This window comes from Antedon mediterranea, chromosome 10 (assembly GCF_964355755.1).
Source record: "Antedon mediterranea chromosome 10, ecAntMedi1.1, whole genome shotgun sequence".
NCBI lineage: Eukaryota > Metazoa > Echinodermata > Crinoidea > Comatulida > Antedonidae > Antedon > Antedon mediterranea.
Genome location: NC_092679.1, coordinates 17,210,111 through 17,226,624, shown reverse-complemented (window position 1 = coordinate 17,226,624; position 16,514 = coordinate 17,210,111). Strand labels below are relative to the sequence as shown.

Here is a 16,514-nt window from a genome sequence, read left to right as displayed (position 1 = left end):
TTTGTCGACTTGATGTATAATGTCCCCGCATCAAAAATAATTTATCAGTGTTGGCAATGCCGAACATCATTCTCTCTGTTCAATATTCTGGGCTGTGTCGTATTGGTTTATTTCTTTGATGCTCTATAGCTTTGATAACTAAGCCTATGGATAGAGGGAAAGAAGAAGGGAAAATCAGACCTACATAGGCCTCCGGTGAAAGCCTTTAGGGCATGCACAATGATTTCGAACCGAGCATTATAGTATACATCAGATCAAATACTGTAATGTCAAATTTAAAGTATGCGATTGGGGTAGATATTAGTACGAAATACAGATTAACTAAAAGTGATAATGTACTTGAATTTGATTCCAATCAATTGTCACTATAAATTGTTAAAGTGAGGCTTAGATATAAAGGACCAAAAGACTAGACAATAGTCGTCGAACGTGATGAGCTTTCGTCCGTGTCCAACCTCGCCTCGAAAACACAATTGCATTCCACATTTATTATATAGTCGCTACCAAATAATACAAGTGACAAGATCATGGTTTAGTTTATTGGAATAGTTTCGACAGGTAGTTTGTCTAAATATGAGCCTCGTGTGTTTTAAAAATTGTCGAGAGTCGGCTATGCTCCTCGATATACCAGCCGATCAACTTCTACAAAAGAAGGTCTTTGACGAAAAGAAGCAGACGACAAAAGACAAACCGATAAAAGACAACTCAGAAAATGAAGAAGATCCACCATATTTACCTTGGAATGGTAAGTATAGCCAATGCACTGTTATTTGTTAGTAAAAACCAATTATTTATTATACAAAAGAGGATGGCCCGACAGAAACGGAAGGCATATATTATAATCTGTAGTATCAGAATTGTTTCCGATGAAAATTAGACTTTGAATACTATAGTATACTATTAGTATATGTAGACAAATTGTGGTGTAAAACCTATGGTATTAATATTAATAAATAATGTCTTTATACAATTAGAATTGAACGTTAAACATATTAATTTGTCGGCAGCCCTAGGCTGCTATTTTACAGCACATAAGCAGTAAATTAAAGCTAATTAGTTACGTGGTAAAAATAGTCGTCACGACTTTTCAGTAAGTACAGTATAGAAATCAGTTAATAATAGCTCTGAGATATCTCTTTTGTTATCTCTGCTAAATTGTGTTTAGGAAAAGCCGTACTGTACAAAGGAACAGCAACAGACCATAATACGTCGTTTAGTATGCCTTTTAAAACTAATCCAACAGGCTAAAATAGAGTAGTTAATATAATATCATGTACAGCCTGTTATTGCAAAAATAACTTCCGTCATAAAAACATGAGTTTCTATAGAAAAATTAGATATATTAACATTTAATTTTATGTCTACACTATCAAACTAGTATGATGTGATGTGAAGTATGGTGTGACCGCCCAAATACAGTAGTGATACGCCCAAATATGGTAGTGATACGCCCAAATATGGTAGTGATATGACATCATCATGTACATAATATGGGCACATCACATTTTTTTGTCACATCAATGTTGATAGTGTATAGCATAGCTTCACTAAAAGGGTGTTAAACGAAATGTAATATGGCCTATGTTACTTTATTTATTTTTATTTATTTATTCAGGTTTATACAATAAAAACATGCAGCCCGAAGGCTGAAATTGTTGATTTACAAAAATATATATATAAATATATGGAAACAGAAACATTTAAAAAAATACAAAAATTTATACAAAACATTAAGAAATTTGAAAAAATCAGTTAAAAAAATAAAATTATGTTATGTTAAAAAGATTACAAAATTTATATACAAATGCATAGGCCAATATATGTAAAATTAAATAAAGGTTACGTGTAGTGTGAACAAAATAAAAATATAATAGAAATTTTACTTTTATTTCATTAAGGTGCAGAGGACCACAGATCACATGGTACAAAGAGTGACGCAGTGGCAAGATCACAGGTATCAAAAGAAAACATTAAACCAACTAGTAGTTGGGGGCGAGTAGAAAGGTCAAATGATGGCACCAGGCCTATTTCTCAAACGTCCTACGATTCTGATGAATTTGCACACGTTAATTTATACTCTAAGAAGGTTATACCTGTAGTCAAGAAAGACGAAGAAGTTAAAGCGTTTAAAAGTAAAGATGGAACTGGTAAAAAAGAGGAGAAGAAGAATGAAAAGGGACTACTTACGAAGTTTGGAAAGAGTTTATCACGGCTATTTAAACTAAGTGATTCAAAGGAGTCTAAGGATCCGATACCCGAAAATGGTTACGAAGCCGGAGAATCGGCATCAGAGAGTAATTTCAGTATTTTAAGCGAGTCAAAACTATGGTCATTGCCTTACGATAGAAGATCGTACGAAGAACGTAGTCAGTCACAAACACCAACGTTCCAATCACATCAAGATTTCAGTAGTCTTAACAGCTTTGATTCTGGTGTCGTGGATTACAGGGGAACATCATTGGACGGACGACGGCTCAGTAGCATAAGTTACCAAAGCGGCGTTCCAATATATCCGTGGACTGGAACACCGATCGAGTATGCCACAGGCGGATCATATGATGGAAACAGCAAGAAGACTGGCGGACTGTACTCATATGGCGGAGAAGATTCTGCCATCGATACTGCTGCCAGAATGACCAGGAATGGCGGCAGTCGCGCTGATACAGAAGGTACGCACTGGTCTATTCCGTCAGATGGAAGTCTAGAGAGGTCTTCAATGAGGCACTGGAGTACGAGAGAACCAAGGTCATCAACAAGACCACGAGGATTGTCTGGTGCCGATCGGAATGGAAGGAAGTACGCAAGTACAGGGAACTTGTCAAGTTATTCGTCATCGGCAGAGTCCAATAGAGGATCGGGGTCTTTTACAAGGTACAGGTCGTCACAAGCCGTCAACAGATCCAGTAAACTTGGATCGTCAACAAGCTCGCTAAATTCAATGTCAAATTCATCCAGTAGAATGGAATCGTCCAGAAGTTTATCGAGAAGAAACTGGCCTACTATAACAAGCAACGAAAGAACGCACGAGTCTGAAATGATGGAATTCGGCAATGGAAGTTATAACGTGAGTATTTGTATACTTATTACCATACACTTTCACTTCAAGCAATATTAATAATCAATTTTGTTTTGTATAAAGGAATATACATTCTAATTTGAAATCTCCCAGAATTATGCGATTGAAGGATTTCAGAGGATTTTGTGTTGAGTAGATGTCTGTCTAATTATTTTACATATTTGTCTATTTCAGGATAACATGTCAAGTGTTAAGTTAAATTTAGACTTCGATTATAAGTCTGAATCTTCAAGGCTATACGTGATTTTAAAATCGATGCATGGATTGACGACAAGAGATAGAAGAACAGGGGGAAAATCTAACGTACGTGTCCATCTTGTGGTGATGCCAGAAAGGAACCAGCGGGCTTACACCCGACGAAAGATCGAGGGATGGACTGTGCGATTTATGGAGAAGTTTCGTTTTTCTGATATTAATACGTTGAACTCTATTGCGTTTAAGGTGGTTTTAAATGATGGGTCGGCGAAGGAGAGACTTATAGGATCGAAGGCTATTAACTTGAAAGACCTAATTCTTTCAAAAGAAAAACAAAGTTTAACACTGGAAATAAATCAATATAATTAGATTTTAAAAATGAGACGAAGTGTTGTACAACAAATCATGTTTTATTGCAATGGGTTTATATAAGTTATAATATTACATTATTAAAAACATATGTTGCTTATTGTAAAAAGGTAATAGATCTAGCTCGTTGTACATATTATTATACCGTTTTGCCTTTGGTGAATAAAGAATTATGATGATTATAAATAGTGTATATGCCTAATAGACTTTCCCCTTTCAGGAGACCAAAGGCTAGACTTACTAATCAACATCGTAACGACCAAACTGCGCATGCATTAAAATGTCAACTATAACTAGTTTTCTTCAAGCATATCACTTGCACCAAAAGCGAAAAATACTTTACATTTAATATAATATTTCCATTCTATTTCCATATTAAATTGAATATGGAAGAAAATTTGGCATTATGTATATAAATAGTTTATCAAAAAATGTAATCACCTTACGGGTAGACCTACATTTGGTATTGGTACCATAATATCCCATAAATATGCAGTAGGCCATATATTATTAAAAATTTTCACAATATTGAAATTAGTACACTGTTGGCAAGTATTAAAAACATTGTGACATGCCTAATAATGATTATGATTGTTTTGTGAGTTTCGTGTTTGCAGCTACAGAACCACATTTGGACACCCCCATCAAGGGGACAGTTAATAAGGGACATGTTCCCATCATACACATTTTTAACACTTAACACTAGCCCATGTCAATGGTACACCCTTATTAAAGAGAATTTGCTTAATGAAGGGATATGTTTTAATGCTACTACCAACTCTTGTTCAGCTGGGGAAACTCCTATTAAAGGAACACTTACTTTATACATGTAAACAAAATCTGTAAAATTATCTTGATAAAACTTATTTACAAGCTGTTAAAAATACACGTATAAATATATAACATACAACTGGGAAGACTTTGTTGGAATAATAATTGATTTAATCAATTAAAATTGTAGTATCTAGTACAAAACGATCATTATTATTATTAGGAACACTAAATTAATATTTTTTTATATTAGGGCAGGGCCTATATACAAATAAAGTATATCTCTGAGCAGAGTTGAGCTTGACCTTGAAAAAATGTGGAAAATCGTAATAGCAATTTTAAATTTCAAATTTAATGTTAAATTTCCTGTTACTATACTACAGTATTACTGTATTATGAAAGGAATTTCCTTGTTCCTTGCTACGAATAAATAGATCAAAAGCAATATTACAAAAGGATTTTACAAAAATAATTGTCGAATTGATCAATTGATGCATTAAAAAAGAGAACAATAAATTTCCTCTTTCATTTTTGAAGTGTTTTTAGTTTCTAATCCATGTATTGCCGAATTCATTATAGTATATAATAATTTATTTTGTCCTGTTCTGGTGTTGTATAACAACACGCAAAAGTTAAAGATTTAGCAAAGTAAGATATAACAATAGCAGGCCTTAATCAAAATTAAGCAATTTATCTATTATATGTAGGTAATAAAATTAATTAGAATTTAATATTATTTATTTTTTTCCGCAGTTAAATTCAAATTATTTCCCACAATTTAATCATTTCTCATGATTCAGTTAATTTCCCAAAATTCAGAAATATCATTTATATGGTTAAACGCCGGCCGTGTCAGCTTTTTTTTATTTCAAAAACTTTTATTTATTTAATTATTTTATTTAAGTTATTGATATTGTATCAATTTGTGTGTTTTTTGATGAGTGCGTACTACTGATTTAAGTGAAGTTTTAATAAATTCAAATAATTCCCACATTTCAAATTATTTCCCAAAATACAAATAATTTCCCACAATTCAAATAATTTCCCATAGTTCAAATGATCTCACACAATTTAAATAATTTCCCACAATTCAAATGATTTCCCACAATTTAAATAAGTTTTTATAATTCAAATGGTTTCCCACAATTCAAATGATTTCCCACAATTTAAATAGTCGCATAGATTATACTTTTGTATCCATAATGCCAGGTCGCAGCGTTCCATTATTTCTTGAATCTAAAGTACCAACATCACCCACCCCATGTCTAACTTTCCCCAGCTTCACAGCAATACGCTGAGAACGCCTCATGTCTAGCCTCCTATTCAACAACACCCATAATCTATAGCACTGCAGAAGTAACACAAGTATGTTTTTCAACATAAAAAAGATTAGAAGCTGGTTTTGAGTTTCTTGAATCGAGATGAGATAGATGCGGACTAGTAAAAATGGGCCGTCTTGAAGACTAGAAGTCACGACAATACTCCAGACTTCTGTCGCACAACACATACCAGCAAAGGATTTAAACTTTTGAAAACCCTTAACATTTGCCCGTGGTTTTCGTCTCTTACGAAGTGTCAAACACAACGTGAACTGGAATAAGCTGGCAGTCCACACCGCAAGAATAACGTACACAACGCTACTTTGGGCCTGTACCTCTGGCAGCCGTAACCCCTCGGTCGAGAACTCGAGGATATCTGCTCCTATGCCGATCTGGATTAGAAGCAGTTGCGATATTTGGTCACTTGTGACTGGTCCTCGCGGTAGGATCCATCGACCAATTATTAGCACAAAAAGAAGAATTTGTTGAAGGGTCACAGACCACTCTTGGTGCGTCATCTTAAAAAAAAAAGATTACATTTGTATGCAAGTCAATTAAAGGGTTGCATATTTACAGTTGTAAGAGTATGTTACAGTTACCTGACTTGCAACAGTTTATTTGGAAGCAGTCTAAAGCCTGTCGACGTTATTCGACGCTATCGTTAACAATAATCGGCGATCTTCTACGTAAACATTGAAATGTTAACGATTTACAGGAAAAGGTACTCGCTATCGTTATTATTTCAACTTGATCGTTTTCAAACGATCGTCGTTGAACTGTTAACGATCAACGACGATAGCGTCGACAGGAAAACAGGCTTTACCCACCGGACACAAATTACTGAAAATGCTGTGGCTGGATCTCAATGGTGATACAAAATAAAATAAGTAAAAAGCTAACATCAAAACAATAAAGTAAAACAGCCAGAATTATTTGCAGAGCTTTCGGTCAACACTACCACTTCACAAATGCATCAGTGTATCAACAAATCCAAAGGCTAATTACTGAAAATAATGACAATGCTGTGGGTATCAGTGGCTGGATCGCAATGGAGATACAAAATAAAAAGCATTTATATATATACATATATCTTCACTGATGAAGGGCTAGTGTTGCCCGAAAGCTCTGCTAACTTTTCTGGCTGTTTTACTTTATTGTTTTGATTTAGCTTTTTGCTTTTTTTTTGTATCTCCTTTGAGATCCAGCCACTGATACCCACAGCATTGTCATTTTTTCAGTATTTTGCCTTTGGATAAATATACATATATCAAAATATATACCTGTAATCCCAAAATGGTTGAGGTTTCGTTAGAGATCTTGCTATCATTGCCACAACTATTGTTATTCATACCATCCACCAAAATTTTGAGGGAACGGATTTCCAAAATCCACAGTGTTGGAACTACAGTCAGTAGATAACACAGAATTGAGAGCAAAAACCTACAAAATATGAAACAGTTTATATATCATAAAGCATTCTTACTTGGCCATTTTGAATACATTATTCAATTATGTTAAAAAAAAAAAAAAAACAAAAAAAAAATAGTGATTTTTTCTTATAAAAAAAACAGCAAAATAAAATATGCAGTTAACCTGAAAATGAACTTCTGGTACAGTATTTCTGGTTTCTAGGCCTACACAATTTTCCTTTTTTAATCCAAATTTTTGTCAAAGAGAATAATCATGTAAGATGGTCATTGCTATGAAAATTGCCTATTAAACAGTAACACACAAATGAGAGAAAACAATATGTTTAAAAAAAATTATAAATGTATACACATATATATATTTGTAACAGAGTATCATAATAAAAGTGGGACAAACCTACACAAGACTGTAAGAATTGCGTATTAAATTTGTTCAAATATTTAAGGGGACATAGCTCATAGAAAAAACATTTTTTAAAGTTGAGTTTGGTGTATCAATTTTAATATTGATTTTTTCTGGCCAGGTGTTGGTTTAATTGCAAGAAATGCAGAAGAATCTTAACATGCTGGTTGGTGAGTATATCAAATGCATGAAACAATATCCCATGGAGTCATATCAAAATTTGCATTACAATTAAAATAAAATTTTGTCAGGTTTATAATGCAACCACTCTATGTTATAATGCTGTCTGTTTCCATAGTTAATATTTCTGTGATGGATGGTAAAGAATATAGTAGTTGGTGTATCAGTCGGTTGTCAATCACTCCATTTTTGTCACGGATATATTAAATGTATATTCCTTCCGACCAGTGTTTTAATTTTAAATTCATGAATTGTTATTGAATATTAATTGTGGCCAAAAGATATGTCATAAATTAAAGTTGTATTGTCCCCAAAAACATGAAAAATGAAGATTAATTAAATCAAACTTTGAATATGTTATTTTGTAGTTTTAATAAAGTGAATCACTTCCGTAGAAAAAAAATATTTAAAAAAAAATTTTTTTTTCACTTATAAAATGACAAAAGAAATGATTAAATTCAACCAAAAACTCATTGGCTGGAAGCCAATATTGACCATTTTGCTTTAAATTACAGTTTTTTCAGGTAAATACATTTTTTTTCCGATCCTTGGTCAAAGTGGATAACTATTATGTTGCAGTAAAATGGAATATTCAACAAAAATGTTGTTAATGAATTATTTTTTCAGGGGGACAATACATCTTTAAAGGAATTTTATATCCTCTACCCAGTGAGTTGTATAGACGTGACCCACCTATACCTCCTCCTCCTCCTATACCAACTTACCATTTCCATTCCTTTCCCCGACGAAGAACAATAAGAAGTATAAATTCAGCGTATATAATAGCTAACAAAATCAACATAAACCAGGCTTTGGTATCACAAAGAACTTGAGAATATTGCTTTGCACAGATAACAACATGCCCCGTAAACAACAGTCTTGCTACCAGGCCTCTTAAGATGTTTACCCAATCATGTTTCCGCATAGCACGATCCGTCCCAAACAAGGTAAGCACCTCCTCCTGGTCAGGAAGCATATTTAAGCCTCCAAATTACACGTCTGTACTTTCAGTCTCAGATCAGACTATTGTACTCAAAAGTCTTGCTTTTCCACAGTGTACCTCTCAGGGGGTGGTGGTCTCTAGCACAAGTATATGAACTGTTTGTACAGCTATTACACGTATTCAGAAAAAAGTCACCCAAAAAACCGGGCTGGCAATCAATCATATACCACCAGTCTTACATCTAATCTCCCAATATTATGGAGACCCGATAATTGTTTTCCGTGCTCTTAATAACAGCTCAAACGACTGTCATCATATCCGGTATCATTCCCAAACATATAAAACGGAAATGTATCAGGACTATATTCCTTGAAGAATAGAAATGATAGACTGACTGTTAAATTGAGATATCCGGAACAGGCCTACGACACATACTCTAAGAAGAAAAGGGAATCTCCGAAATAGAAATTGTAGTCAAAGGTGTGCACGTGACCACTAAGCAGAAGGTCCCTGGAAACTGCGGTTTCCCTCCATGAGTTGTTATCGGATGATTACCTAACAGAACAGAAGAATCACTATTGTAATAAGACTGGTTGTATGAACAGAACTCTAATTATTATGAATTAAATGGGAAAAACAACAATTTATTTTGAGCACGTTTATTAACCACACAGTTTCGATACCCATTCAATCCACAATCCCGTCCACAACAGATGAACTTAACATTAAAACATTTTGTTGTTGAATATGCCATTTTAATTTAACCAATAGTTACTGTATTCAATTTGACCAAAATTGAATTTAAACAATTACCGTATACTGTACCGGTATTTAAAATAGCCAAACCATTCTTAAATTATGTTGTTTTTCACTTTTTTTAATCCAGTTTTTTTTGTCAAAGTCACAGGTCATAGTTATTATGACAAAAATGGTATTTTAACAAAATTGTTACAAAATAATTTTAAGAGGGCATATATCGTTTAAGGCAAAATTCAGGTGTGATTAAATGGGGAATCAATTAAATTTAATTTAATCTCAATCTTCTTTACTTTTAAGAAAGATAACTGTTGATGCGGTACAGGGACAGTGACATCAACCGCTATCTTCCGTTATTTCGTCCTGATAATTTCGTTGATCACAACTTAGGCTAATTTCTAAGAAAAGATTTTTTCGACGAAAACAACCTAAAAACGGTATGGAAAACTTCCTTTTGCGGTTTATTGGTTACCCTATCCTCTTATGTCCAACGTTGGGCCCAAATGGTTCAATTATCAACCATGGCATTTTTTTGCGCCGCAGTTATATTAAGGATGAAATATTAGGAGCTGTATCACATGCGGGAGCTTATTACAATTGTCGTATTCGATTTAGACTTTCACCGTTGAGTACAGTTTTTCCGTTGAGTACTTCTTTAACGGAGTATTTTGAGCGTTGAGATTGTTCTTAACGAAAAAGATTTCGTTGTCAACGTTTTCTATTCGAATGACTTTCTGTTGAGCACAAATTTACAATTCGAATACAAAAAGTACTCAACGAATCTTTACGTTGACAACGAAAGTTCCCAATCGAATACGACAATACTACGGCTGAAAAAATGGGTATTGAAAACTCGGACTGAGAATACTCAAACCCTTATGCATGGGGAAAGATAGCCTATGAGATCAGACAGGTAATCTGGCTGTTAACGTAGGCATTTATCATTGAATAACGCCGGGTCAAATCCTTCCTATATGGTAAATAGTTGTGTATGTACTGTTTCTGGGAAGCTTCCCTGGTGTGTATAGATGGAATTGGAATGTTGGGGGTTGGTTGACCCTACGCCGGAATATGAACAGTAGGCCTACTATATAGTTTTATATTTGTTCTCAGTACATCGATAGACCACAGACTTTGTTATGCAATAAAAGTTGATTGTCTGATTGCGGATTTAATTAATTAATTGATAAGCTAAATCAACAACAGAAGGAAAACTGGAACCAATCATAATAATACATCCTTAAAACAGTTACGTGTTTAATACCCGTTATGCCCTGCTTCATGATTAAATAGAGCATTTCAGATAATACATCAATATTTCTTAAATTATTGAATAGAATATCAATTAAAAAAATATATCATTTGATGAAGAAAGAACAATAACTAAACTGTTACTGTACGTCAACAAGTTAAGCGGCGGTTTTTGTAAGAAATATTTCTTGTTATAAATAGATCTGATCTTAACTTTCTTAGTATGAGCGCCCTCTATAATAAAGATAGTTTTGCTTAAACTTAACACTACACGTGCGTTTGTTTTGAAAACATGCAGCCGAGTAGAGTAATCTCAGTACAGCAGTAGTGCCGTTTGTTTGTTTTTGCTGCAAAAAGTAATATGTATTGCTGTTCAAATATTGTTTATGTATTTCAAAAATTTAAATAAACAAATTTAAATAAACACATTCATGTATTAAGACCAGATTAAGATTTCTGAGCGTTGTCAACACAGCAGAGGATCAATTTTCACTGGAATCCTTTGGTGAATTAAGAATTTCCACCAGGCATGTGCATTTGTCCCTGCCACATAGTTGTAGATTGGCCCTTGGCCTAGAGATATTCAAATGCTGATAAATGCAAACGATCAGAGATTGAGTGGAAATATAAAAACATCTTTTTGGCAAACTGATTGGGCTTTCAAAAGAAATAGTGTTTTCCAATTGGCCAATTGCGGTTTTTCTAGATGGTGTTTCAATCAACATCATCATGAATAAGTGGTTGTTTGTTTAAATTGGTAATACTTAATAGCTAAGTAGCCTATCAAAGAGAAACACACCATCATTCATCAACAAAAGACTTTGAAGGCAATTTCAGATTTTGAAGACTGAAGATATTGTTTAAGCTAATACTAGTAGCCTAAATCTTTGTCTACATCAAACTTTATGTGACAAAAAAAATTAGATGTACCCATACATTACATGGACATGATGATAATAATACCACATTTATATAGCGCCCTTTTCATGAGTAATCATGCTCAAAGGCGCTTTACAAGGATTATTACCCCAGTATTTTTTGGGATCAAACACGTATGGAAACATACTCCCATAATGCAGCCGGTAACCAGCGCAAAGTTGTGTCTAGATCTAACTGGGTACCCATTTATACACCTGGGTGGAGAGAGGCAACGTAAGTAAAGTATCTTGCCTACGGATACAAGCAATGCGGCGAGAGTTGGATTCGAACCTAGGTCTGACGATCGGTAGTCCAACGTCCAACACACTGCGCCACACGCCCCTGTCATATCACTACCATATTTCGGCACATCACACTTTTTTTTTCAAACTAGTTTGATAGTGCAGACAGAGCTTTAAAGAAATAATTCTAAATTCTAAATTGGACCCCAAAAAATAAAAGTTTAAACCTGCAATAATAAATAACAACATAACTTTATTGTCTTTTTTTTATACAATCACATAAATATGATTAAATCACATTAAAGTAACCATATATTTACCATACAAACAAATAATTTACTGATATTTATTATTATGGTACATCTACTAAGATAAATAGAATACTGTAACTTGTTTCTACTTTTTTCTATAAGAAAAAAGGGTTAATAAATATGGTCATCTATTCAACAGAACATCGGTCTCTGATTGGATGGATATATTTCGTAATAAATATTAGTTTTATCAACCCATTGCTCCTTGCACATAAGTAATAGGCCTAGGTACATCTTTAAATAGAATACAGTAACTTGTCTATGTACTTTTTTTCTATAAGAAAAAAATGGTTAATAAATATGGTCAGCACATGTCACTAATTAAAAACATTTTAAAGGTCATCTAGTCAACAGAACATCGGTCTCTGATTGGACAGATATATGTTATATAAAATATTAGTTTTATTAACCCATTGCTCCTTGCACAAAATAGGCCTAGGTACATCTTTAAAAAAAAATGTTATACCTGTACCAGGGAAGAGTGAAATTCAAATTTTTCTCTTCCCCTTGTTATAATACAGTAATAGTACAATAAATAAATAAATAGGTTTTTTATATATAATCTGTACTTCTTCTAAAGTAAAAATCTTTTCTATCTATGTATAATTTATTAAGTTTTTAACATTCAAAATTAGTTTTAATTTTATTTATTTCTATTCTCTAAACATAAAACTTTCATCACTTTCAATTATTAGAAAGTAAACAAATATTTTGAATAAATAATTATATATTCTTTAATCTTTTAGTTTTAAACAAAAAATAGAGATCTTTGTTTTACTAATTTGTTAAGAAACTTAAATACTGCACTCCCCCATTTGAAAAGGTCATGGTCATATTTGCACCCCAGTCCTCTACCCACAAAGAGGGACAAAAAGAGCTTGACCCTTGACCTTTTTTTGCTTGGTATTTTTATTTTACATGTACTATACATTCTACATGTATACAACTAAACATAATACAATACTATTTTAGCAGGAAAAAAAATATTGTTTTAAATATTATTATATAAATCCCCACTCTTCTTTAAAAAGTTAACTGTTAACTTATTCAACAAAATTGTAACTTAATTTCTTTCATAATTGAAAGATTCGTATTCCTCTTCCATATGTTATTTATTGCTGTATTACAGTAGATTCCAGTCATTTCTTAGTATTAAATTCGTCCAGTATCAAGGCAAATTCCATGATACTGTATCACATGTGATTCATATGTGATGCCTGTATCATACACCCTAGCCTAACCCTTTACCTAACCTTCCATGATAGAGGCACCACATGTGATGCTTTATTGTGGAAGTTGCTTATGATACTAAACACATATTGCTGTATGTGGAGATACAGCAACAAGAATTGGTGAAGAATGCACAACTTTATTATAATGTTACTCATCTTTATCAGCCCAAAAGTATGAGTAGGAGTCATCACTGGTTTGTAATGTGTTCTGAAGACCTGTAAAAATACAACAAATATTGGTAAACAGGCACGGTGTGGTAACTGGTTTAATGGTGAAAGAATAACTTAAATGTGGGTGCATTTCACACTTAGTTTACTCATGGAGTAAAGAATACTCCATAGTTTACCCAAGTAAGTTGGTGAACTACCTACTTAAAAGTTAGCAATAATTGGTCTGAAGAAGCCAACCTAGCCTGGTAAAGAATTAAGTCTGAACAAGCACTTCAAGAACCTGACAATTCTATAACTAAATGATTTGTAAAAGTGTATTAAAAATAAGAGCCAAAAGGTAGATAGTTCAAAGTCCTTCAAAATCTGAATAAAGCCCCGTCTATATTATCAAACTAGTTTGACAAAAAAAGTGTGTGCCTAAATATGGTAGTGATACGTCCAAATATGGTAGTGATATGATATCATCATGTCATATATGGGCACATTACATTTTTTGTCACATAAAGTTTGTTTGGACAGAGTTTTAGATAATTGGAAAATGTTAAAGAAAACATTACTGCACCTCTCATATCAAAACTCTTTGGTACTGCTTGGTCAGTCTCCTCATCTGAGGTATCGGTGCAAGAATACAGAAGTAAGTAGCCATCATCTGTCTCTTCAGAACTTGATGGTGTGTATACATAAGTTCCTTTCTTGGCACAAGCCTCACAGTGGACCGGTGAAGCGCCAGGCCCACGGGGCAGAAATTCATCGTCTGTGTCATAGTTCCTATAAGCTCCACCATGGTGGTCGGCTCTATTGCGTTGCCAAATCCCATGATATGGGGCAATTGCCATTATCTTAAAACAAGTAGTATTAGTTAGCAAACCAAGCATAAATTTGTATTGTTCAATACTATCATCATTAGAGAACCTTTACCAGTTTATAGTAATAGATATTTGTAATGTTCTTCTGTGCCATCAATAGGGCAACCTTTACAACAGTTAATAGGGCAACATTTAGCAGTGTATAGTAATGTATAATTAAAATGTTCTTTTGTGCCATCAATAGGGCAATCTTTACAAAAGTTAATAGGGCAACCTTTAGCAGTTTATAGTAATGTTTAATTAAAATGTTCTTTTGCCCCATTAATAGGGCAACCTTTACAAAAGTTAATACATAGCAGTAAGGACATATTATATTATTGAAATTAGCTGTGAAAATCATTGGCAGCAGTGTATATAACAACATAATACAGGCATCACATGTTATACAAATGTGATGATGCAGTACAGAGAATCAAGTGGCTTTTTCGTACTGAATACACATTTTGTGTGTACTAAATAATGGCTGTAATATATTAAAAGCCTACCTCTTCACAACATCGTCTACTAACTGCAGCTCTGAAGTTAATCGACTTCCAGAAAAGGTCCTTTTTGCGTAAAAACCTAGTGTATTTATGTCTCCAATCTCTGCCAAGAGCCCATGGAAAGATCTCATATTTAAAATCCTCTTCGTCCTCTTCCATATCATTTGCAAGGTACCTAATAATTTGTATTAATACAATTCAGAAATTGTAAGTAAAATCATATTAACATATTCATATTTTTATTACATTTACCTTTAGCAAGGTACAAAATACACACTCTACAATTTATATAAAAAAAAAACAAAATGTAAACACAATTTTGTATTGAACATTAAAAATTTTTTTTTTAAACTTACAAAACAATAAACATTTATTTAAAGCAATAATAAACTTTTTAAACTTACAATGCAATAAAAAAATTTATTTTGGTGAACTGTTTGATCTTAAATTCTGCTCTCTTAAAATAAGCAAAGACCATTGCTAAAAGGTACTGTAAGAAAAAAAAACATTAAAAACTAACTTATTGTTGAGAAACTTGATTATCACTTATATACTTTCTTCTTACTATAATTACATTTTAAACACAAAAAATAAAATGTTTTAATACATATTTCAAGTAGTTGAAAAGTTGAAAGGATTTGGTAATATACCGTACCTTGTCAGCTATTTTTGCACATTTGTCCATCCATAGGAAATCCTGAATTATTTCATTTTCTGTTAAAATAATAATAATTTATAAAACATATGGATATTCAAATTTGAAAGACTGATCAATACAATAGCAAGATCTGTGTTTAATCATTAATAATTTAAAATATCATACCAAAAAGTTTAAAATAAGCATTCATCTCTTTGCTTTTTACTGTCATTGATGAGTTCTTCAATCTTTTAATGGGTGCTAGAGAACCAACCATGTCCGAATCGATCCCTTGCCAGTCATGTCTTCTTTTCCATCCATTAGCATCTGGTACACTAGTTACTAAGACACGTTCTACAATCTTCTGATGACCACTTTCGATACCATCATTTGATGATGGTGGGGTTACAATAAATGTTTTCAATGGCTCAAAGATGCGTTCAGTGTTGCCCTCCATTTTTCAAGTCCGGTGCTTTAAATGGTATTTAGGTCACATAGACAGATGGCTATGATTGTTCCTTGTTGTATATGGGCCTAGGCCTAGGCTACTTTTATTGACAGACAGTAGAAGTAGGCCCTATCAAACTTTTTAAACAATGAAATACATTATTAAAATATATCAAACTTTAAACAGAAATACAAAATTCTGTAAAACGTATGTGGAATAGCCTATACGGTATTTCTACAACGACTAAATAAGATTGTATTTCAATTGCAAACAAAAAACATAATACAAAGTAAAAGAATAACGCTGTCATTTCTAGGTAAATGAAGGCGCTATGTTTTTTATATACGCATCGGCTGCTTTTTTACGCGCATATGAACTACACACAGCATGCCCAGCACGTCTGCTCTCGCCCGCCCGAAAGTCAGCAGCAGGTAGGTAGGCCTATATAAAAGAGATAACAAATAGGCTAGCATTTATTCAATTTTGCAATGCTTCATATATAACAGTAAAGACTGTC

At 33.2% G+C, this 16,514-nt stretch overlaps 3 protein-coding genes across 3 annotated transcripts; 1 reads left to right on the top strand and 2 right to left on the bottom strand.

The window, feature by feature from the left end:
- The first annotated feature begins 489 nt into the window (after window positions 1–489).
- Window positions 490–4,182, top strand: LOC140060705 (uncharacterized). The gene is made up of 3 exons (XM_072107024.1): window positions 490–745; window positions 1,899–3,064; window positions 3,251–4,182. The coding sequence occupies exons 1-3, from the start codon at window positions 574–576 to the stop codon at window positions 3,638–3,640; spliced, it is 1,728 nt and encodes a 575-aa protein (XP_071963125.1). The 5' UTR covers window positions 490–573; the 3' UTR covers window positions 3,641–4,182.
- Window positions 4,183–5,594: 1,412 nt separating this feature from the next.
- On the bottom strand, window positions 5,595–9,001 carry LOC140061288 (transmembrane protein 26-like). Its single transcript, XM_072107797.1, has 3 exons — window positions 8,466–9,001; window positions 7,011–7,170; window positions 5,595–6,248 (listed from the first exon to the last, which is right to left on the bottom strand). Exons 1-3 carry the CDS (start codon window positions 8,714–8,716, stop codon window positions 5,595–5,597), a joined length of 1,065 nt encoding a protein of 354 aa, XP_071963898.1. The 5' UTR covers window positions 8,717–9,001.
- A 3,196-nt stretch (window positions 9,002–12,197) lies between these two features.
- On the bottom strand, window positions 12,198–16,067 carry LOC140060366 (speedy protein A-like). Its single transcript, XM_072106542.1, has 6 exons — window positions 15,736–16,067; window positions 15,568–15,626; window positions 15,317–15,402; window positions 14,916–15,087; window positions 14,127–14,403; window positions 12,198–13,609 (listed from the first exon to the last, which is right to left on the bottom strand). The coding sequence occupies exons 1-6, from the start codon at window positions 16,004–16,006 to the stop codon at window positions 13,542–13,544; spliced, it is 933 nt and encodes a 310-aa protein (XP_071962643.1). The 5' UTR covers window positions 16,007–16,067; the 3' UTR covers window positions 12,198–13,541.
- Window positions 16,068–16,514: the final 447 nt, after the last annotated feature.